Genomic DNA, 22596 nt, shown 5'->3' with positions numbered 1-22596 from the left:
AGTGGTTACAGGATAACGAGGGAGACGCAACGCCAGGACCCCAAAGATTTATTCTACCCAGAAACAGCACAAGTTATTTAAACAAAAGTGAAGCTGCTTTAGGTGCTGGCTGCTTGCTAAGGATTATATTGTAGCCAATGTTTAATTTTGCTTAAACCAAAGGTAAGCCTGTATTTTCTCTATTTTACTGTGTTGAGCCTGTTCATGAGTCTTGATTTAGCAATTTTGGATAGTCAGGGATTATAACTTTGCAATGCTACAGTCGCTAAAGAAAAACCTGAGTTGGTGTCATAGCATGTTGATCTGATACGTTAGAATGATCTCCTAAAGGCAGATTAGTAACATTTTTAAAGGGAAATGTGATATCCACGAGGTAAATTAACACTTGAAGAGCTTGAAAGTTGCAGTTGGAGCAAATAAAACTACAGAAAAGGTAAAGCATTTTCAGATCATTTCACTGGTTGGTAATTGAGATGAAAAGGGAGTGTTTCTGAAGCTGTAATGTCTCCTGATTAGTATGCTGTGAAATTAAATTAGGGTTGAGCTATAACTCAGAAACTTTTCAACTTTACAAAAAGGCATGTAACATCTTTTCACTAGAAGATACTCTAGCACTAGTGGTTTTGACAGTGCTTCAATTGACAGATTTTTTGGAGATTATTAAAATTATTAGACTTTGGACTGCCATTGTGTACAGCACACAGTTTTCGGGAAACTTTTTGAAGATGTGCAGTAACAGTGGATTTCTTTATTAGTGATGCCTTATAAACTGTCTTATTGGTGGTATCATCTTATAAAATATTGTCTTTTAGTAATCATACTGTCATGTTATGTTTTTAACAATAAATACTGAACTATTTGTAATAGTGAAGACTTAAAAACATTCTCATATTTACTACTGTTGTAGTGGCTGCCTAGAACCCCAAAAGGCATCAAGTTACTTAAATATGTATCAATTCCTAATGAAATGAAATACTGTTTTTGTTTACCTGAAAAAATCTCCTTCATTTTTTCCTGCATTTCATTTAATTTTCCCCTCCTGTATTAACTGCAAGCTGTGTCCCAGCACTCTTTCCTTGGACAAATGTTATCTCTATACCATATGTCAGTTCTCTGAGAGGAGTTGTGTGGTTATGAACAATGTTGTAATATAGGGCTGTGTTTTTATGTAAAAATGTTATTGCTGAAGTGGTAAGAGCTCTTCTGAGCTTTTTATTTCATTCTGTCTCGCATTGTCCTCCCATGTAACAAAAAACTCAGGAGTGTATGAGAAAGTGAGTGGTTGATATTTTATGAACTGTTTATATAGTAAATCATTTGTTGGAAACATGGCTTTCTTGTTTTACCAATTGAATTTCACTGAAATAGGCTTTAGGAGTTGAAGAACATGGCATGGCCTAATAGTAACTGACCTATTATCAGTTTCACTGACATATTGTGGTTTTGTATAGCTCTTTGCATATGTGTGATGAAGATAATTAAGTTGCCTTCATTTCTGTATGTTTATAAAGTTTGCTTAGCACAATCCCAGCAGTAGAAACTCATTGCTGTAGATCATCTTTGATTGCCTCAATTTGGCTGACAGATATTGGTTCTTTTCTCTTCATTGCAAGTATGTGGACAAAACAGTATTTATAAAGTAATTTCAGAAGCCATAACTGATCTTTTTCTGACCAGATATCCTTGCTTTACCTTAAGATACATGTGTCCTAGTTAAACACAGGTTCTCTTCCCTGACATGAAAAAATCATAAGTATCAAGATAAGCATATAAAACACATGCTTGTTTCTACTTTTTTTTTTTTCTAGTAAATATGTCTAAGACATCTAAAGGAGATATGATTTGTAAAAGCAGTTGCTTAAGGCTTTGAGACAACTGTCAGGTAGTAAACAGTGGCCTGATTTTCCACTTCTTGTGTGCTTTTGTTTTGAGCATAGACCTATTCCTGTCATTTGCTCTCAAATTGCTACTTCAGGTTCATGCAAGTCACTAGGACCTGTTGGATAAGTAAAATTGCTTTGGAATCTAAAACTGTTAACAGTCTGAGTCTGCAAGTTTGCTTTTCAGTGAAAAATACAGTCAAAAGGTGAGATTCTTCTATACACTGTCTAAAATGCCATCAAAGCATTAATACAACCGATGACAGCAATTCAGCGAAGTCTCCTTCTGTTACGTTTGGTGCTTTTTGTTCTTTGCTCTTTGCCATGATTATTAGTGGACTAATTGCATTATCTTTTATGTTTTATCTGAAAATATTTATTAGGGGTGAAAGGGGTTTGCTACATGAGTATGTGAATTTATAAATATAGTTGTGAGATACAGCTTATTCCAAACTTCTGATAAAATTTCTTCTCAATGGATTGTGCCCACTGAAAAGGTGAATATTCTTTCTAGAAGGTTTTGTAATTTAAATTAGTATAAATGTTGTTTGTAGATTTTTTTTAATAAGTAGAAATGGGAAGAAGTACGCCATGGTTTATGTTTGGATTTTAAACCTAGGGATCTAACACCACAGGATATCAAGAGCATTCTCCTTTCTTTGTGTGTGTGATATATTGTGTGATATTTGGAAGAAACACTTAAAAGACAGTTACTGCAATATTTTACATGTCTTTTTAGAAAGAGCATTGTATTCAGGAGAGTATAGCACAATACACAGAATGGAAAACACAGGGGAGTATTGCACGATATAAGGTCTAGAAACTTGCATTGTTGAAATTCATGCTTAAATGTAATATTTTTTACTACTTATGTTCTGTCCACAGTCACTATGCACTTTTAGTGATCAGTCTCTTGCTGAGCTCATGTGATGTACACATATTAAAAAAAACAAATGCTCTTTGAACTATTTATTATTTTTTTTCTCTCTCTCTTTTAGGACTATAAGCCAAGGGACACTTTGTCAATTCACATGTAAATAAATTTTGGTGTTGTTTAAAAGCACTACATGCAAAGTGAGGGGGATGCTGCAGAACTTGTAAACCAGCAGGTCTCCAGCAGCATAAATTTGAAGTTGTAAAAATCACTAACACATCAGAAAGGAGCAGAAGGAAATGTGCCTCTTGGCTTTTCTTTTTATAGATCCTTGAATTGAGGTTGACCCTTACTATTCCAGTTGGCATAATCTTGTTGGTGTCTCACACAGTCACTGTGCAAACCAACCATATGGTCACAGTCCTGCCAGGTTTCAGTCAGAGCTGGCTTGGAGCTGTAGTCCTTTTTTAGGCTTTCTTTGGATGCAAAAGCATACTTGACATTGTAAATAAACTGCCCTTGAGTCATGCAATGACACTTCTTATAATCCCTTTCATTAGTGGATTTAACAGTGGTGTATGCTTTGTTCTTTGGTGTGTTCTTTTGAACCAATCTTGAATTTTCACATATTTGGGTGCTGCATGTGTGTAAATTGCTTCTTTTTTGGGTGCTCACCAACTAGTTGCCCTCAGGTATGATTCTGGGCAATGCAGACTGTAGGTAGTACATAGAGGGCCATGTCAGGATTGTCTTCTGCCCTACAGCAGTCTCTGACACTGACCTATTAACTAAGCTGCCAAGCTCATGACCCTTTCACTACAATTCTTTTGTCAATAGGTCCTGGTTCCTGGACTTGAGAGGAAGTACAGTAATTTTGGGACACATCAATTGCTTTGATATTTTGTGTAAGGTAGAGCATACTTGCTTTTTGCTGTGCTTACTTACTCAGGTCAGGGTCTTTGTTAACTTACTTTTGTCTGGGAAAACCAAAATCAGGGACCAGTTTCTTGTCAACCAAACAGCAGTCACTGTAGGCTGTATTTATTATAAGCAGATGGAAATAGCACATTGCACACACTCATCAGTGTGTTATAGCAGTACTGCTACAACAAGCCTGTTGAATTACAAAATGCTTGCAAGATGTGTATATTTTGTAACTGCAGGTGTCTGCTTTATGATGCTTTGGCATCAATTACTAAACCTGCTAAAATGTTCATCACAACTGCTCTGTAATAGTTTTTTTTCTAGCTTGTAGCTCTTAAACCTGGTGTTTACATGTAATTTATGCACATCACTCTGCATTCCTGCATACAGAAATCCCTACAAAATTGACACAGCAGACAGAATCACATAGACCGTTTTGGAGTAAATTTTACCTCTAAATGGTATTCAGTATGGAGACATTCACAGTCTGCACAATGAATATGGAGTAATTTATACTGTGCCGGCAAATAACTGTAATGTATTACAAAAATTTAACTGTACTTATAAAACTAACAAAAATTGGGAGCAGGATCAAGCATTCTCCAATGGATAATCCTGACAAGGGCAGAAAAGCTTCTCAGTATATCATAGCATAGATATAGAACTTAAATATTTTATGAACCTGTATTTTTCATGAAAAGACAGCATTCCAAAGATATTCCAGCAGAACTGTTAGATTAAAAACAATACAAGATGAAAATGAAAGTTTAAAAAAAAGAAGTATTATCAATAGCAGGAAAAACACTGGTAGTTGTTTGGATCCCTTATTTCATTGTGCAGTCAAGGCAGGGCTGGATTTGTACCCCAGTGAGTTCATCTTACCAGAGCGCCTTTAGAAATAGAAGCATTTCCCAACCCATCTGTGTGTTAAGACCCTCCCTCCTTCACAGAACTAGGCTTTGCGGAGAAGTTTACAAGACTAAAAGATAAACAATTTCTTTACTTTTTGTGTTATAATTGGAAAAATAATGTTTTCTATCATGTAATATGTGAGATGCATAAATGACCAAGGTAAAACTTCCAAAACTTGTGTAACACGTATTTTGGTTCTTATCCGGGGCAAAAGAAATTTTCTCTATGCCATAAAACTCCTGTTGTGTTTTATCATTCTGTTGGGTTACTGTTATATTTCTGATTGTACTTCAGAATATTAAAACTGAGGTTATAAAATTAAATAAATAGGAGGACTCTAGTTTTCCCGGGAAATGTCGTGGATATTAGTGGCATTTACAAGGGGAGGCAAAAGGATGGATGTTTTTAATCTTCAACGTGAAAAAAAAAAAGTTGATGAGAAAAGAAAAGAAGTAGAATCCAGTACTGTAAGATGGTGAGCAGTGACTTGAAAAGTACTTGGAAGAAGACAATCTGGTACTTGCAGCTCAGCGAGAGAAGGTTTTGGACTTGCTTATGGCCATACACAAGGATTCTTACTTCATGATCTATACATTTAAAATCTGAGGACCACAGAAGTGTGTTTAAACAGCAATATCAATGTTATCCATGACAGTGTAACATTACTCTTTAAAAAAAAATCTACCTCCTATTTTCAATATCTACTGTAGCTCAAAGCTAAAATATTAACTTTTGTAATTTAGTCAATGGGTATTTTTTTTACAGTGATTATTTCTATGGCTATATTCATTATCTGTCTGAACAAAACCTGGCTCTAATTCCAAAGTTTCAGCACCGACCATGTTGCCCAGGTGGTCCAGAACAGCACCTCTTTACCAATTTGTGCCAAGACCGTGATGGTCTTGCTGCTACCTCTAGTGTCTCCTCATTTACCTTTCCTGAGCCCTGAATACTCGCAAGCAACCCTATTCAGCTGAACACATTTCAGGCTCTACCCTTTTATATGCTCCAGGTTATGCTGCCTGATCTAGCTGGCTCTGGAAAAGGAGGCAGGGGGTTAACCACATAATCTCACATGCTTTGTAGGACCAGATCAAAACAGACAATTTCAGACAGGTCCTGGCAAGAGAGAGAAAGAGAAAGAGAGAGACAGATTGAGAAAACAGTATGGGTGGAAAATGCATACCTACAGAAAACGTGAAAATCCTGCTTTGGAGTATGACTCCATGCATGGCTTATACTTCCTAGGTGCATTTTGAGTTATTTTTGAGGCTCAGCCTGCCTATCAGCATTGATATGCTGAACACACCCTCAAGTTTTGCAAGAGAAAATTCCAGACCAAATGTGGCATTTGGGTTTTGACATGCAGTCACTGAAGCTCCAGCAAATAGCTTCTGCAGCCACCTGCACTGTGTAAGAGTGCAGCCTGGTCTGCCTGGTGTCCCTTGCCTACCCTACTCCACCTCACATTTAGCAGCACTGGATACTGTGTTTTCAGCTGACCAAGGACTGGAACTGTGGATGAGCTGCAGTGGCCCACAGGAAAACCTTAGAGCTGTTGGCCTTAGAAGGGAAGAAAGGATCAATGGAAGTAGCTAATCTCTTCCACTCATAGGCATTTGGGTACTGCTTAGTGGCCATAGAAAAACAATCCTGATCTCAAAAGTTTAAGAGGTAAACCATACAGCCCCTTTCACCGTGGGTGTATCTCCTCTAAACCCAATATACAAATTCTTTCACTTTGGCCATGTTTGCTGTTTCCTTGATAGCTTCAAAGAGGTTACTCTGATAGCTGTATGGTGTGATTTCTCCTTGCCCTCCACCAGCTCTGCAGACTCAAAGAGCAAGGGCCAGCTAATCTCCACAGCCTGTTTTAACACCCTGGGCAGTGGGCAGGCTGTGTGGGGACTACAAAAGCCTTAAGTTTTATTGTGATGAATAAGATCTGTCAGTTTCAAACATCAAAAATATGCCTGTGAAAAAGGAAAGTGAAAAGTTTTTCACAGCAAGTCAATCTCCACAAGAGGTGGAGATGGAAGAAATATTTGCTGCTTCAAGATGTTTCCCTGAGCAGACCATGAAAAGGATGCATAGACTCTCCAGAGGTGAATAAAAGAACACTGAAATGAAGGGGCAAATGCAGAAGAATGTTTTAGCATGTATTTACAAGAAACTTTGTCAAATCTATTACTTTCTGAGAGAAAGTGATGCTATCCATTGAACTTTGGATTCCTATTTTGAACTAAATGAAAAATACCAGGACCCTGAGTCTGAAGAAAACACGTTATTATATCACATGGAGACTGGTGAAAGAAGTTTAGTTAAAGATTGTTGAGAAAAACTATCATCATCTAGAAGTATAATTTCTGCTGTGTGACAGCAGAATTCACTCTAGATCAGCCATTAGTGAAAAGAACCTGTAAAGGACTGGAAGTTCTTCTTGCTCAAGGGAAACATGAAAACTCCCAGGTGAAAATCAAATTGCATTTTAAAGGATGTAGGATAGAAGCCTTACCAAATGGATGAAGTCTTTAAAGAATTTCACAAGATTTACCTTACTTTCCAGTCTTACAGTTGCAAGCCTAGAGTCTGATTGCCCAGAGAGGCTGTAGAGTCTCCGCACTGGAGATGTTCAAGAACTGTCCAGATTCAATCCTGAGCAATGTGCTCCAGGAAGAGGGAAGTTGGACTAGATGCTCCACTATGGTCCTGTACAGCTTAACTGTTCTGTGATTTCCCAAACAAATTCTCCAAGAGTTATTTCTGTTTAGGAAGTACTGCGATCATTAGTTCTGTAAAGTTCAGTATATTTTGAAGATATGTTGTGGTGAAAAGTAATATTTTGCCAAGTCAAAAGACATATTTTTGATACTAAGTATCTTAGTATTTAGCATTGTCTTGGGAAATGCATGAAGGATTTTTTCCCCCTGTTTTATTTTCTGTGAGAATTGTAACTTCTTTTGCAGTCACCCAACCTGGCAAGTTGGCTGGAGGCACATTACCGAGTATGTGGTTAGCAGACAGTACCACAACCTGTTTACATTCCAGCTGTGTAAAGGTTATTAACAAGATATCTAGTTTCCAACAGCTTCCCCTAATGAAGATCTTCAGGTTGCAGCCTTTTAAAGAGAAGCCATTTCCAGTTTGCAACTGCAGAAGAAAGATTGCTTCTTCAAGAATAGTCTTTTTATGATATTAGATAGTAATGACCAAGTCAGATCACAGTTCTTGTGCAAAAACTGCAAGGCAAGGCTTTGCTCCAAGTTGTTCTAATTGTCGCTTCTTTTTCTCTCCTTTCAGAGGCTGGCAGCAAGAAGCTAAAGAGCACGATACAGAGAAGCACAGAAACAGGAATGGCAGCAGAGATGAGAAGTCGTATGGTTCGACAGCCAAGTCGAGAATCCACTGACGGCAGCATAAATAGTTATAGCTCCGAGGGCAAGTAAGTGAAATGAAAAATACTGGTAATGTAGGAGAAGTTTCTAATGCAGTAGGAGTTTCTTTCTCATTACTTGGGATGTCCCAAACTCTAGCTGAAGGGGATGGCTCTGTGTACAGATTCTTCCTCTTGAAAAATTTGAAAAACTGAACTATTTTAGGTATATAACACAAGTTTCTTGGAAATTGAGAGAGGAATTCTTATGAATTCTCATTTTCCCTGCCATCCAGTGAGGCATTTTGTTCATCAAAAGACAACTAAATTAAGACTGCATTATTCAAAAGAAAACATAGGGATACTTTTTCTTTGAGTTATGTTTGGATTACCTCAGAGTTAAACTTCAAATGTTGCATGTGAATCCCTGTGATACGAAACTCTGTTCAGTAATACTCTATACAAAGAAAGTTTAATTTGGAGTTGCTCCAAGTCTCTTATTAAGAAATGTAAACCCAGAGCCCAGCTGCCCCATCAGCTGAAGTCAGGCAGACAGTTGTAGGGAATAGGGCAGCTGTTTTCATTCAGTGCAGAACAATTTGGTATGTAGAACAGGAGAACAAAGGTAATTCTGATACAAAATTGTGCAGGAATACTCCAGCCTCCTCACAGTTGGACTCTACTGCATGTGCCACGGCACAGTGATTACTAGGGAATTCTTAGAAGATGACTCCCTTAAAAAGGGGAAAATGGGGTTAGGCAAATGCACCTTTACAAACCAGGGAAAAAAAGAGAGTTTTGGACTTCTTTGGCTTCATCTTTTTTATATGCTTACTGTGTTACCACAATTGCTACTGCATATTTTGTTAGGCACAAAGAGCCAAGGCTACAATGGTGTTGGTGACAAGGGTCTGTGTAACGGTGCCTCCATCAGCAGATCTTCTCACCACCCTAATTTTCTTACAACACTGGAAGAGGTTGCCCAGAGAAGTTGTGGTTTGGCTCATCATTGGAAGTGTTCATGGCCAGCTTGGATGGGGCTTTGAGTTACCTGACTTAGTGAAAGATGTCCTTGTGCATGGCAGGGCCATCAAAACTTGATGATTTTTAAGGTCCCTTCCAGTCCAAACCATTCCATGATTCTATGATGCAAAGAATTTTAAGAGCCATGTAAGCAAAACAGGCTCCATTATGAATAATTCAAAAGAAAAGCAGATAAAGATCAGATGAAGAATGAGGAACAAGGGTAAAAATCCTAGTGTTTTCCAGAACCATTATGATTCCTTAACAGGACATTACTTTTACCCTTTCAGCACTCCACCCTGCCATCCTCCTCCTATGCTGGAGTGTTAGTCTGTAAGGCACCAGTCGCTCACCTTGGTGATAAAGGGCCCAATAAACTGGACCCTGCTAAGGAAGAGTTGGGGGAGCCTGTTTCCCTGGTTAGCAGTGGAGAGGTGAGGTGGGAGCCCAGCACTGAGGGTGAGGATGTTTTCAGTGGAACAGCTTAATTCTCTGTTTCACCCTCATTGTGTGTAAATAGATTTGGCACGGCTTGGCCAGTCAAGGTCTGGATCTGGAGATCACAGCAGGCATCTGGAGGACAGAAAAGTAGAGTCATAAGTTGCCTTGAGAATCACCCTCTGAGTAAGGCAATGAGGAAAGCAAGCTTGAGAAGTAAACAGAGTACTTGCTTTTTACTGGGACATACTGCAGGCTGGGTGTGCATAGTGGGAATTAGTTTGAAAACTACCTTTTAGAACTAAGTACATCTTCAAGCTATCATAAACTGGGAGTCACACTACCTGTATTTCATGTCTTATTTCTGCCACCTTAGCTTCTGTGCCTGCTCCCCATCTTTTGCTGCTCCAGTATCAGTTTTGCCTCTGACAATGCTCCTTACCTCAGCTCTCCCATGCAATTGCTATCTTCATGTCTGACCATGTTCATCCTACTTCTTTGATCCATATTTTAGGATCCTAAGTTTTCACTGTGTTTCTGTCCCAGACTTTTGGTTTGTCTGACAGAGTTACCAACTTATTCTGGTTGATTCCTGATCCTCAGTATACCTCAATTTTATTTCCTGACTCCAAACCATTACGTGATCATAGCCTTAAACACTGTCCCTGACCTCCACATCTCTATTCCACTCTCTGGTCAGAGTAAAGAGACAGTGAGTCCAGTGAAATGAGAACACCATCAATACCTAACAGGGACTCTGAGGGGAAGCCTGGGAGAATGGGCCAAAGGGGGCAGATAACAAAACTCAGGTGAAACAGTTAAATATATCTTGCTGCAATTAGAGAAGAGAAGCATTCCTTAAACAGGACACAACGCCAAAAGCAAAAGGGATACCAGAGGATTCTGTTCAGTGTGTTGCTGCACTTTGTGGCTTAGAAAACTTCTCCGAAGTCTTCTCTTTTTCAGTGATTCTGTGATTTAGCTATAAATCAAATCCTTAAATGTTCTGTGAATTTGCATGAATTCTGCAGAATACTGTTAGTTTACAGCAGCTCTGGGTATAGATCACAGTAAGAGAAAAAAGTTAAATCGTTAAAGGAAGATGACCAAGAAAACAAGGTTCTACTATTTAATTAATTCCCCCATGTGCATTACTGGCTTATTTGTAGAACATGAGTTGGAAACAACTACAAGGAGGGGAAGCTTCATAGTTCTGTTACATAATCAGGGTACATGCACTGTGACAGCTCATCCTAAAATCCTCTTCCTCCTTCTCTGGGCTTTCTTTTTGCATTAGAAAGGTCAGCTTTACCTTCCGATGTTATGTCTAGTGGGAGCATTGAATCAGCTTTTGACAGCACCTTTTATTCTGATTAGTGAAGCTGTTTGCAAGGGGGGTTTTGTCTCTTGTGAGATCCCCATCAAAATCATCAAGATCTTGACTTTGGTTGCTTGAGTAGTGTTTTGTTTGCAGTTCACTCTTGACATTACTGTAGTTGGGTAATAATGATGATTAGGAAGTGCTTATGGTAAGTCTGCACTGGTTTCTTGTCCTTTCTTGTGTGTGTGTGTACATTGACACTGATTTTCCTTCCAGGATCAGAGTTTTTTAACAATATCATGCCTCATCCTGCATTTCCAAAGACTAATCAGATATGTAGGTCAGATATTCGTACAGTAGGTGCCCAGGGTACCATGTTACGTTCTTTTGCTTGACCCTTAACTGGAGTTTAATGAATTGGAATTAATACACATTAAGAGGAATGTATATTTCCAACTTTCATTATCACATGTATAGCCAGAAGTGTGCTCTCAAGTGAATATTTTCAATGTTGTTAGTCAACCTGTGGCAAAATATAACACATTTTGTGAAAAAATGCCAAAGAAACAAGCGAGAAACTTTTCATAGCAGAGGCAAGAAAGAAAGAATAGAAAGAAAGGGGAGAGAAGCAGATCGTGTCTTGTCAGAAGGGTTGGGCTTGAAGCTGCATCTCAAGGTTAGGTGAATACTGTAACTGGTTGCCTGAGGGTTGAACTGGAGACCTTGAGATTATTATCCTCTTCCTTCTAAAGAAGCTATATTTAAAAAAAACAAAAAAACCAAAAAACCCCAACTGTTTTAAAACTTAACTTATGTGAAAAAGCTTACCTTTTGGAAAATCATTGTTTTCTAATGAAAAATGCTGTGCTGAGGGATTGGCATGAAGCTGAATCAGGGGAGGTTTAAGTTAGGTGTTAGAAAAAGGTTTTCCACCCAGAGAGTGGCTGGGCTCTAGAACAGGCTCCCCAGGGAAGTGGTCACAGCATCAAACCTGACAGAGTTTAAGAAGCATCTGGACAATGCTGTCAGGCACATGGTGAGATTTTTGGGGCTGTCCTGTGAACAGCCAGGAGTTGGACTTTGATGATGCTTGTGGGTCCCTTCCAACTCACGCTATTCTAAGATTCTCTGATCTTTCCTGGCCAGCTTTTGTTACAGACAGTCAATACGTTTATGCAGGCATAGTAAGAACAATTAGTCTTCAAGAGAGGAATGGCTTTTTTCTATGCAACTAATGGGTTTGCAAAGAACTGTGAATTGAATGGCTGAAGCACACAATCCTGATGTGCAGAAATCAAAGTTTTTCACACTGGATGCTTTTGTTTTTATTAGGAAGATTTTTATTATTTATTGCAGTCTAATAGGGAATTCCTTTGAGGGAGAAGCAGATGTAGAGCGGCGGATGGCCTACTGGGGAATATATTGTCTAGACTTGGTTCAAAGTCTGTTCTTTTATTCCTCTTAATTGTTATAAGGAAGTCAAAGCTGAGTCTTCCCACCATGGATCACTTTTTCTCTCTCTCTTTTTTTGTTTTGTTTGTTTCTTTTGTTACTGTTTGGAAACTGACTGTATATCTATTAAAAACAAACTGAAGACTATGGAATAGAAGAAAGCACCTTGGCAAAGCACACATTATAGCATCATAGAATAGTATGAGTTGGAAGGGACCTGTAAAGGTGATTTAGTCTAACCCCCTGCCCTGGGCAGAGCCATCTTCAACTAGACCAGGTTGCTCAAAGCCCCACCTAAGCTGGCTTTGAATGCTTCCATATATGCTGTGCTGATGTGTGACAGTTCAGTTGGTATCCTGAAAGAGGGGTGAGCAGCAACTGTAGATCCAGATTTGTCTGCCAGAATATTTTGGCTAGAGAGTGATGTTAGGTTTAGGTCTAATCACCGCTACTACTACTACCTGCCAGTTTACCAACTGCCTCATTAAAGCAATCAGATTAATTTAGTGTATACATCTGTTTTCCCTGTTTGTTCTACCCGATGCAGATGGGGTTTAGATCTATGTAAATCACACACTCGCTAATGAACAATAGGGTATTTCATGAAGCTTTTTATGTTTGCTCATACAAGGTCATTCATAGCCTATTTACCTGCCAGAATCTTCACTGCTCCAAGAGAACTCCTTAGCAAGACCTGTTTTCTGAACTACTTTGAGTCAATGTGCAGAATTTCTCTACACTGCTTTGGGGTCCATGGAAGACATATCATTCCTGATGCTGCGAAATGATTTGTGGTTGTGCATCCTGAGTTGTTTGTCTTGTATCAGTAGTACTTCTGAGGTAAATACTGTAGGACAACAGAAATCCATCCTGCGCTTACACTTAACCAGCTTTTATTTTGTTTCAGCTTAATATTTCCTGGAGTACGGCTGGGTGCTGACAGTCAGTTCAGTGATTTCCTCGATGGACTGGGACCTGCACAGTTAGTAGGCCGACAAACACTAGCAACCCCTGCTATGGGTAAGAATGACATCTTCTCCTCTGTTATCTTCTTCTCTGTTGAATGATAAGAGAATTACCTAATGCACACACTGCCACGCTACAACACCATAAAGACTTTTATCAAGTGTCTTCCTTCATTGTCAATGTGAAGGTCCTATATGCACTCACTGGTGTTCCTATCATGGTAGCATGCAAAATGGGGTGAAAACTAGTATTTTCTCCATTTGAGGTATTGGCTAATCTTATTTGCAATTTGAAGATAGGAGTTTTACTTCCCACTTAAATTTAGTGTGGCTTCTCCAATTGTAGCTCACTGCCAAATCTCAACTGTTCAAAGTTTGTATTTACTTGACACAGATTATACTGGATGTGACAGAGGGTTTCGGGCCAAACTGCACTTTTCCAAGCTTAGTTCATCTAACTCCAGCATGTGAAACTTCTGGAAACATTTGCAATGCCCAATAATCAGTCACTGATAAAGCCAGTGTTTGTCATGAGAGACACAAAGGCCTTTTCTACAACAGCTGCCTGGGGCTAGCTCTGATCTTCTCTGTGTTCCAGACCAGTCTGTAATTTCCTATAACAGCATTAGCTGTAGCTTGTTTATGAACAGAGTATGAGTTGTATAAGGAGTGCAAGAGTGCAGGACTGTGTAAGTATCTTTGGAAAGATTTGGGGTTAGGGTTTTGAGGGTTTTTTGCTTATATATGAGCAGTTCTTAGACATGCTTTAGGACACTAATTGAGGAGTCCTCGATCCACTACAGTAATGATACTTCTGCTGGAAATTATAAAGGGCCAATGCTTCAATACAACTGTCTTGGGAAAACCGGGAAGGGCTACTGACACACATCTGACAAAGAAGATAAAAACATCAAAAAAAATTGCAGAAGACAGTGTTGCCTTCCCAACTCATGAACAGAAGGAAAGCTATATTGAGAATGTTCCAAGTACCCTCTGAGGCAAAACTTGCTATATAAATCCAAATGACTGCTACTAAAATATTAATAATCATCAAACTTACCAAATAAAAAAATTTATTATTATTTTGAAATAAAATATATTTTTGAGATTATTTATCCAATACATATCTAAATGGCTTTATTGGTATGAATATAAGGGTCTACATTTCTTCCCCATCTCTTTCTTTTAATCTTGTTTTGCAACTAAAGATTTTTCTGCAGATTACTTTAGTAAAACGTTTATTTTGACTTTTTAAAACTTTATCTACTAAAGGCTCGAGTTTTGGCCCCCAAAAAGCACTCCATCATGCTTTTTAACAATTTTTAGAAGACCTGCTCTGTGATACCCTTTCACTAGTGACGATTTGAAAATGTTTGGATTGTTGCTCCCCCTTCTGGTTCTCTGTCGCATGTTTTACTTTGGATATGCGATACAGAGATGTGCTCTTAAAAAGGCTTGTTGGAATTTTCATCTGAACTATTTTTAGTGCAAAGCACAGCTATGTTTATTCAAGGAAAGTTTAATTGATAAAAAAATCTTTGCTGCTGTTCTGTCATACCTCATGTAGCAAGGTATAAACACTGGTTTAGTATGCTGTTAGAGAAACATGAAAATCTCATGCCCAATTAATTTCAAATTGCTCTCTCTCTGAATCCAGACCCCAAATTCTATAGTTCAGGACTATCTGTTTGTGAGTTTGGTTTTTTAGACAATCAGAGCTTACATATCAGATACATTTGTACCCATGTGTTTCATGGATGTAGTTCATTTATTTGCCTGTCATGTAGATGCACATGTCATACTGTGCATTTTTTATTCTAAGTGGCCTGTTAGATTTCTACTTAGCTGATTCCATGATATATGAAAGCATAAAGATATAATGCTTTGAGCATCAGGGCATAGTTTAATATATAAAATACCTGCTCTTGTATTTTATTGATCTAGATCAGAACAGTGCTTGGTCTCAGAGTAAGCAGTTTCCTTTTTCTGCAGGAAATGTCATTTGTCAAAACTCAGGCAGGGAAATGAGTTTGACTATTTAGAAATGAAAGCGGTTTCTTTTTTTAACATGTTGTGACATTTTATTCGCACTAAAAATGTGTGTGGAATATTGATAAAAATGGGAAAATTGTCACCCCTGTGCTTGGTGGAGACTTTTGAAGAAAAAAATACCTCTTTTTGCTGGTATAAATGGTATACCAAGAGAGGGCACCGTACTCCCTAAATATGTATTATTTAGTCCTTGTTTAAGGATGGAGAAGCTAAGGGGATCATCAGGAGATGCAACATGCACAGTAATGCAGAAGAATAATATCAAACCAATCTTTTTCTCACACTTATTATCTCCTGCACTGTATTGCTTCTCTAAAATGTGAGCTTCTTTCTTCTTCCCTCTCAGGTGACATCCAGATTGGAATGGTGGATAAAAAAGGCCAGTTAGAAGTAGAAGTCATTAGAGCCCGTGGCCTCACACAAAAACCTGGCTCCAAATCTACCCCAGGTATGGAAAAAAAAAAATAGACAATATATGAATAGAAAACAACACTATGAAATATACTGATGAACTAAGGATTGGACACCTTTTGAGCTCCTTGTTAGCCATCACTACATTTGCATTTATTTGGCTTGCTTTTCAACAAGGAGTACTTGCGTGGATATATCCTTGCTACCAATGTCCACTTCTTAGCACCTTGCATCTGCCAGTTACATGCCACCTTTCAAGGAATCATTTTCAGCAACTCAACATCTGTTCTGGAAGGAACGTTTGTAGAAATATTTCTTTGCAACTTAGGCAAGTCGTATGTCTCAGAAGGGCTTTGTCTATATAGATGAGGTCCTTTGTGTTTGTTCTCCATGAAAAGAGATGGAGAACAGGTGAAAGTGCTTTGAAGAAACAACTTAAACCCATATGCCAGGGTCTTCTGTACACAACAGGACTTCAAGAAGGCAGCAGCTTGTGCTATGGTTAGTGTCAGTGTCTATTATTTGTATAATGAATACAATTTAACATTGTATCATTTTATAAAGACATTTGTTGAAGTTCTAGTTATTTATAGAAATAATAATTAGAGAAGATTTAGAATCAATACCCCAATCACTGCATTTTGTAACACCTGTAACAGTTCTTTTAGACAACATTTAGTGAAAATGGTACTTTGCAATCTCCTTAGGAGATAGTGATGAAAGACCAATTCATGTCTGTGTTATTGGAGTGACACAGTTTTAAAAATTCTTTTTGTTTTGAACTATCTCTGACCCCTAAGCATTATAGAGACTCCAGAATAGCTGTCAGTGATAGTTAATTCCTGGAAAAACAAGTGTTTTTAAATTACAGTCATGAAGTGTAATTGCTGTTATTAACACCTTAGATCATTACATTCAAAGTTTATAAAAATCAAATTGATTTCTTATGGGCTGTGTCATCTGTTTTATGAAAGTAATTGTATTCAGATTATACAATTGCGAAGATACAGTGAAGATAACGTGTGTCATTTTCTTTCCACTCTGTTTCCTTGTAAGGCATTTGTCCTCCATTTCAGATGTGCACTGTAAGTCCAAATGTAACATTCTTGATGTTCTGTTTGCAGCTCCATATGTCAAAGTGTATTTACTGGAAAATGGAGCATGTATAGCTAAGAAGAAGACAAGAATTGCAAGGAAGACCCTTGATCCTCTCTACCAACAGACACTGGTTTTTGAAGAAAGTCCACAGGGCAAAGTCCTTCAGGTTAGTTGCTTCTTAATCCCATTTTAGGGGAATCACTTGCATTTTTACTTAAATTTAACCAGTATGTGTCAATCCTTTCCAACTCATTAAGCATTTAATTTTATAAATACCATTAAACACATCTTTGTGGGTTGTGGTTTCAGACTTGCAAAATGTCTTATTGCATTAAACATTTCTCTTTTGTTGACTCTTGCTTCTGTCCTGCCGTGAAGTTTTCCCATGAAAAAGGGAAGCAATCATTCACTCTTGAGAATAACATTTTCCTGATGCTATCACATAACAGCAAGAGTGAACATACATTAAGCATGGGTATAAGTATATAACCCCATTTAAGCACAGATTTGTGGATAATCATGAACCTTCATTTTATGTTCTTCCAGGTAATAGTTTGGGGAGACTATGGCCGAATGGACCACAAATGCTTCATGGGAGTTGCCCAAATCCTTCTGGAGGAACTGGATCTGTCCAGTGTGGTAATAGGCTGGTATAAATTATTTCCACCTTCATCACTAGTGGATCCAACATTGACTCCCCTGACACGTAGGGCTTCCCAGTCATCTCTGGAAAGTTCAACTGGGCCTCCCTGCATTAGATCGTAGTAGCAGGTGCTGTCTATTAAAAACATCACCCAGAATAACAATTGGAACCAGATATTCACATGATCAAAAAACACTGTTGGAGAGAGACAATCACTTCTGTTTTTGCTTGTAGTAGTTCTCTAAACATATGTCTGTCTGTTGAGAGATGGCTTAAATTGACAGAACAAAGGTATATCACATACAGCTAAATCTATTAGCAGCTATCACTGATGCTTATAATGATTTTAAAAAAATTTAAAAAAAGAAAGGAAAAAGAAAAAAGAGAGGGACCTTTCAATTCGACCTAAGTCAAAGATGACCCAAACTGGAAGCTCTCACTCTGTTAACAATGTTGTATTTTTCACATTTTGAGAGAGCCCTCAAGCAGTGTTACCTTCCTGGTGTTTCAGCAGTTTTTCTGTACTTGTCACTTCCACTAGTTTTTTGCCATGTGATTCTGCTAGTTTTGTAAAGTCCTCACAATGCTAACAGAGACCCTTCCTTTCTTTTTCTAAACCAAATAAAAAAGGGCTGAAGCATATCTCTGTAAGCATCGTTAAAGTGTTCAACAGCCACAGTTACAATTCCAGCGAGTTCAAATCGTTTCTCAGTTCTGGTACTTACAAATCTTTCATGTGGGAACGAAGAACAAATGACCAATCTAAGTTATATTCTTAAAAATAAAAATCATCACAGTGCCACTTTTTCTTTGTAAAAAGCAGATATGTTTGCATTTTATATATATATAAAATAACTTTTCTGTTTATGATGTTTTGCATGGAAGAATTTTGAAGAATTCTGCAACTTCTGCTGGGGACTGGTATAAAGCAGCTTTAGTCTTAATTTTGACATTGAATATGTTACTGGTAATGCAATTTTCCTCCTAGAAATGGAGAGGAGATACTTACGTTTCTGTGTATAAATGTATATTTGACTTCCCAAAATGTTGACCAGGAATGAATTGAGCATATGACACTTTCAGCTGTACCCAGGCTTCTCTGATGTGTGTCACTTCAGACACACCTGTCTGCCCTGGATAGAGCATGGTATGAGTTGTTCAATGTTTCACTGGAAATTCCAGTTGAAATATTCTGCACTTACTAATGTTTTTATCAAATTTTAGTTTACATTTCTTTGAGATTGATGCAAGCACAAGGCTTGATTTTTTAACGCAAGATATCTTACTTTTTGGAGAAAAAAAAGTCAAATTTCAATTTGCTTTTTATTCATTTGAGTTCTTCTTGGCCTTGAAATCCCTTGTGATATTCTGTAAATGTGCGAAGAACTGCAGATTCCTGCAGGTGCATTGATATGTTTCCCCTCCTTTTACAGGCCATTCAATTTTGTGATCACACAAATAGAGCAGCATGACTTGGAACTGTTCAAAGCTGCATGCACGTTTTGTAAAAAGAGATGAAAAAGGTTATTTAATAATGTATGTTAGTTCCACATAGGCCAGCTTGTATGTTGCATGTACTTGTACAGTTTGCTCGTAATTACTATACTGAAGTAACCAAGAAATCTAAGCCATCCATTTTTCTTATAGACATTTTGCAGGTTTTAGCCAGGCTAGGTCTGTGGGTCTGGTGCTAAATGTCTATAGATGGACTTTATTTTTTACCCTATGGAAAACGTGATGTAGTACGGACCAAATTCCTTCTAATAACTATTTTGGTGTAGATTCCTACTGTGGGGCTGTAACACATGTAGAAACTGTGTACACACTAGGTTTTAATTCATAGACATACTGCCTGCACCAAGTGAACTATTTATTATTACTCAACACATGGGAATTATTCTGCCCATCTTTCCATAGGGCACAGATTGGTTACTGCTCGACCTGCTGAGCAGGAAGAACTCAAGCATTGGTGCACTACTACTAGATCCTGTTCTGTCTTAGTGGCCAAAAACCAACTAGCTATAATTCGATAGTATCTTTCTATTTTGACCACTTGTCTTAACACTCCCCTGTGCTTTTAAATGAACTTCCAACTCATGTTATGTAAACATGTTTAATAAAATTTCCTTTTCATGTCCAGTGTAGTAGTTGTGCTCTCTGTATGTTCTGAGGTTCATCTGTGATTCTGCTTGCTGCAGGACTGTGTGAAATGTGTTAAGGAACAGTAAAATAAGTAATTTCTATGGTTCTTTTGATTGCTGTAATAGTGTATGTTGAAATCTGGGGCCAAAAACTGAGGCCTGGAGAAAGTCATGTTTGGTTGGCTTCCTTTTGCCCAAGAAAGGAGCCAAATTTTGCTCTCATTTGTTGAAGCAGGGAAATTGAAGTTAAAATAGAAAAAAAAAGCCCAGATTATTATCTGTTGAAATCCAATCAGTTTGTTGGAGAGGAGTGATGCTGTCACTGCTTGTAGTAAGGCAGTGGGGCAATATGAGTCAGATACCAGGTCCCCACTTGGTGTGTGCTGAGCCTTTAAATTATGAGAACAACTATTGACCTTTGGCAGTTTTTAAACCCACGAATATGCCCTTGTACTGTAATGCTGTCATGAACGATGCTTTATAGAAATTTACCTGAGAGCAGAATTTGGCACTAAAATTTTGCTAGAGAAGCAAAGATTATGTACTCTTTTTTTTTTTAGTTTTCCATGTCCCACAGATACCTGATCACAATTTCAAAATAACAGAAAGACAGTATTGCCTCACTTTGAACACTTTTGTTTATTACTTTATTTAACTGAATACATGGTTAAGATACTGAAAAAATTACTAATTAAACATGGTAAATCTCTGAACAAAAGACATGTTATTCTGTGTGGTGGGAGTGATCTGTTTAAATACAAAACTTGTCATGCTGTTGCAAAACGCCCTCAGCTTCATTAATTTCATTACTTTGAACATTGTGTCCAATACTAGGATATCTTTTCCTTTCTGATCCTGAGAAATAAATGAAGTCCAGCATTTCTGATCTTCCTCTAGAGGACAGAATATACGGCAGCAAAAGAACATGCTGAACTATTTCATTTATGGTGTTTCTGATGAACAGGGATTATATATGCCAAGATTTCAGAAATGAGGTAGTAGACTGTGCTAGGTCAGATAAGTTGTGTGCTGGACTCCTTTCCCAGGGACTGCTGCCTTTTAAAAACTCATTGCTGAGGGCAGATTATAATACACAAAAAAATCAGCTGTAGTTCCCTCTTGGTTTTCCCTTAAGAATGAAGTACTGCCTTATAAATATTTCATGCAGGGGGAAAAGCAAAAATTATTAAACTCATAATCCCTGTCATAAAATCAGACACTTATTTTCTTCATGATGAGTAAATATTCTAGATTTTATATTGAAATGTAAATTTATATCCCTCTTTGTGGGCAGAGGAAAAAGCTTTGGGCTTTAACCTTTGTGTTAGAGAGGCATCAAAACTGCTGTGACTGGGTAGGACAAGCCACAGTTTCATGACTACTTGTCTTCATAATTCACAGAGAAATTACATGTACACTTTGGCTGTCTGTTTTCACAAACAAATTATGTTCTCAGAAGTCAGGTTCAGCCCAGGTATGATATGGTATACACAGAAGACAAAGTTCAGAGAGGGCCTTCAGTGGCTGTTCTGCATCCACCAAGATTTTACTTGTAGCCTATGACTTGTCCTCTATGAAGTTGTTGCCCCTCTGTTTGCAGGTCCTGTGCAGTCATTTACTCCACTGTCTACAGCCCATTTAATCTAGGGAAAGGAGTTAGGGGATTTGTACTCTTCTTTTGCCTTAATAGAAGAAAGTCATGACAGTCTTCCTTTGAAGCCCCAAACATTCACTCCATCATACCCTACTATAATTCTGCAAACACAGCAGAAAGCAATCCTCAGGAAAGTTTACTGTGGTCAAAGACTGTGATTTCTCAAGCCAGGTGATGAGCATTCTGGTCATCATAAGTGATTAAAGACTCTTCTAACAACTATCAAGAGTAGAGACTCAATACTTTACTCCCAGCCCATTGGCTACTCTCTAGGAGAAAAAGAAAATGCACAGGTCATGTATGAATTTTCTGTGTCTGCAGGAATGACCACGTATGCTAGTAGTTAAATACCATGCTTATGAAAGAGGCTGTGTGTGGCAGGCGTGTCACACAGATCAAATTGTCTTCCAAGTTTTGTGATCTAAACTCCTCCCTAGAGTGCTGGAGACAGGAGGGGAAGCTGCCTTCTAGGTGATTATAATGATTCAGCTGCAGACCCTGGTCTAATAAAATGCACTTTTAGTTAGGTATTTTCTAGTCATTGGTATGTTTTGAAGCCATGGTTGTGCATTGGGACATAAAACCTTATACATTCTGCCTTGTCAAGTGAAAATGTCTTAGAAAGTACTGAGGGAAAGGGCATAAAGTCGTCAGAATCTGTAGACTACAGTTTAGCAATACAGAAATTCAGATAAGACAAATGTACAGCTGTAGGTTTACCTCTGTTGGTATGAGAAAGGCATCCTCAAGAGCCAAGTCTTTTGGAGGTCTCAGCTGCTGGCTGCTACAAGAGAGACACCTAAGGGTTTCACAGAATCTCATTGATGGCCTCTGGAAAAATTGCCTTCAAAAGGTGATGGGCAGCAGCTTATTACTAGAATGCCCATTGGACAACTCAGAATTATTTATTCTAATTACTTTTAACATGTCTACAGCTTCAGAGCCCTGCTAAAATGCAGATACAAATCAGTAGGGGCCCACATGGTAAAGCAGTGGTCTGTAGTGAAAGGCTGTGTGATATCACCATCTGTAGATTTTCACTAAGTCTGAAATCATTCATTTCAGTGAAGACTGAGTCTTCTTTTTCACATTTCCTTCTCATTTATATCAGTGGGATATACTCTGTGACTTTGAGAACCTAGTTATGTGTTTCTGCACTCATCATTTTGTGATGAATTAAATGGCAGTAGGTGTAATTCCCCATTTCAGAGACATTGCATAAATACAGAAAGAGCAGAACATAAATCTTGAAAAAGCATTTGTGAGATCCTCAGGGATATAAATGACATAATAAGATTCCATCTTCTCCTGGCTCCCAAAACCTTTTTTACACTGACAAGTATCAGGAAGGAGTATCTTCTGTACTGAACCCGATCACTGTATTTCAGCTACAGCCAAATAAAAGTTCCTGAGCCACACAGCTAAGCAGGACACT

General features: G+C 38.1%; 1 protein-coding gene across 21 annotated transcripts in view; it reads left to right on the top strand.

Moving 5' to 3' along the window:
* The window catches only part of RIMS1 (regulating synaptic membrane exocytosis 1), a 314192-nt gene extending 294687 nt beyond the window's left edge, over positions 1–19505 (top strand). For all 21 annotated transcript variants that reach the window (XM_085056508.1, XM_085056507.1, XM_085056506.1 and 18 more), the window contains 5 exons: positions 7891–8032; positions 13105–13217; positions 15561–15662; positions 16750–16889; positions 17270–19505. In XM_085056508.1, coding sequence (XP_084912634.1) covers positions 7891–8032; positions 13105–13217; positions 15561–15662; positions 16750–16889; positions 17270–17488 — 716 coding nt within the window. In that variant the 3' untranslated portion in view covers positions 17489–19505. The remainder of the gene's footprint in view (positions 1–7890; positions 8033–13104; positions 13218–15560; positions 15663–16749; positions 16890–17269) is intronic.
* The last annotated feature ends 3091 nt before the right edge of the window (positions 19506–22596 follow it).

Source organism: Lichenostomus cassidix, chromosome 3 (genome assembly GCF_008360975.1).
Source record: "Lichenostomus cassidix isolate B80296 chromosome 3, HeHo_3.0, whole genome shotgun sequence".
Lineage (NCBI taxonomy): Eukaryota > Metazoa > Chordata > Aves > Passeriformes > Meliphagidae > Lichenostomus > Lichenostomus cassidix.
The sequence above is the reverse complement of the archived record's forward strand: the minus strand, read 5'-3'. Positions and strand labels throughout refer to the sequence as shown.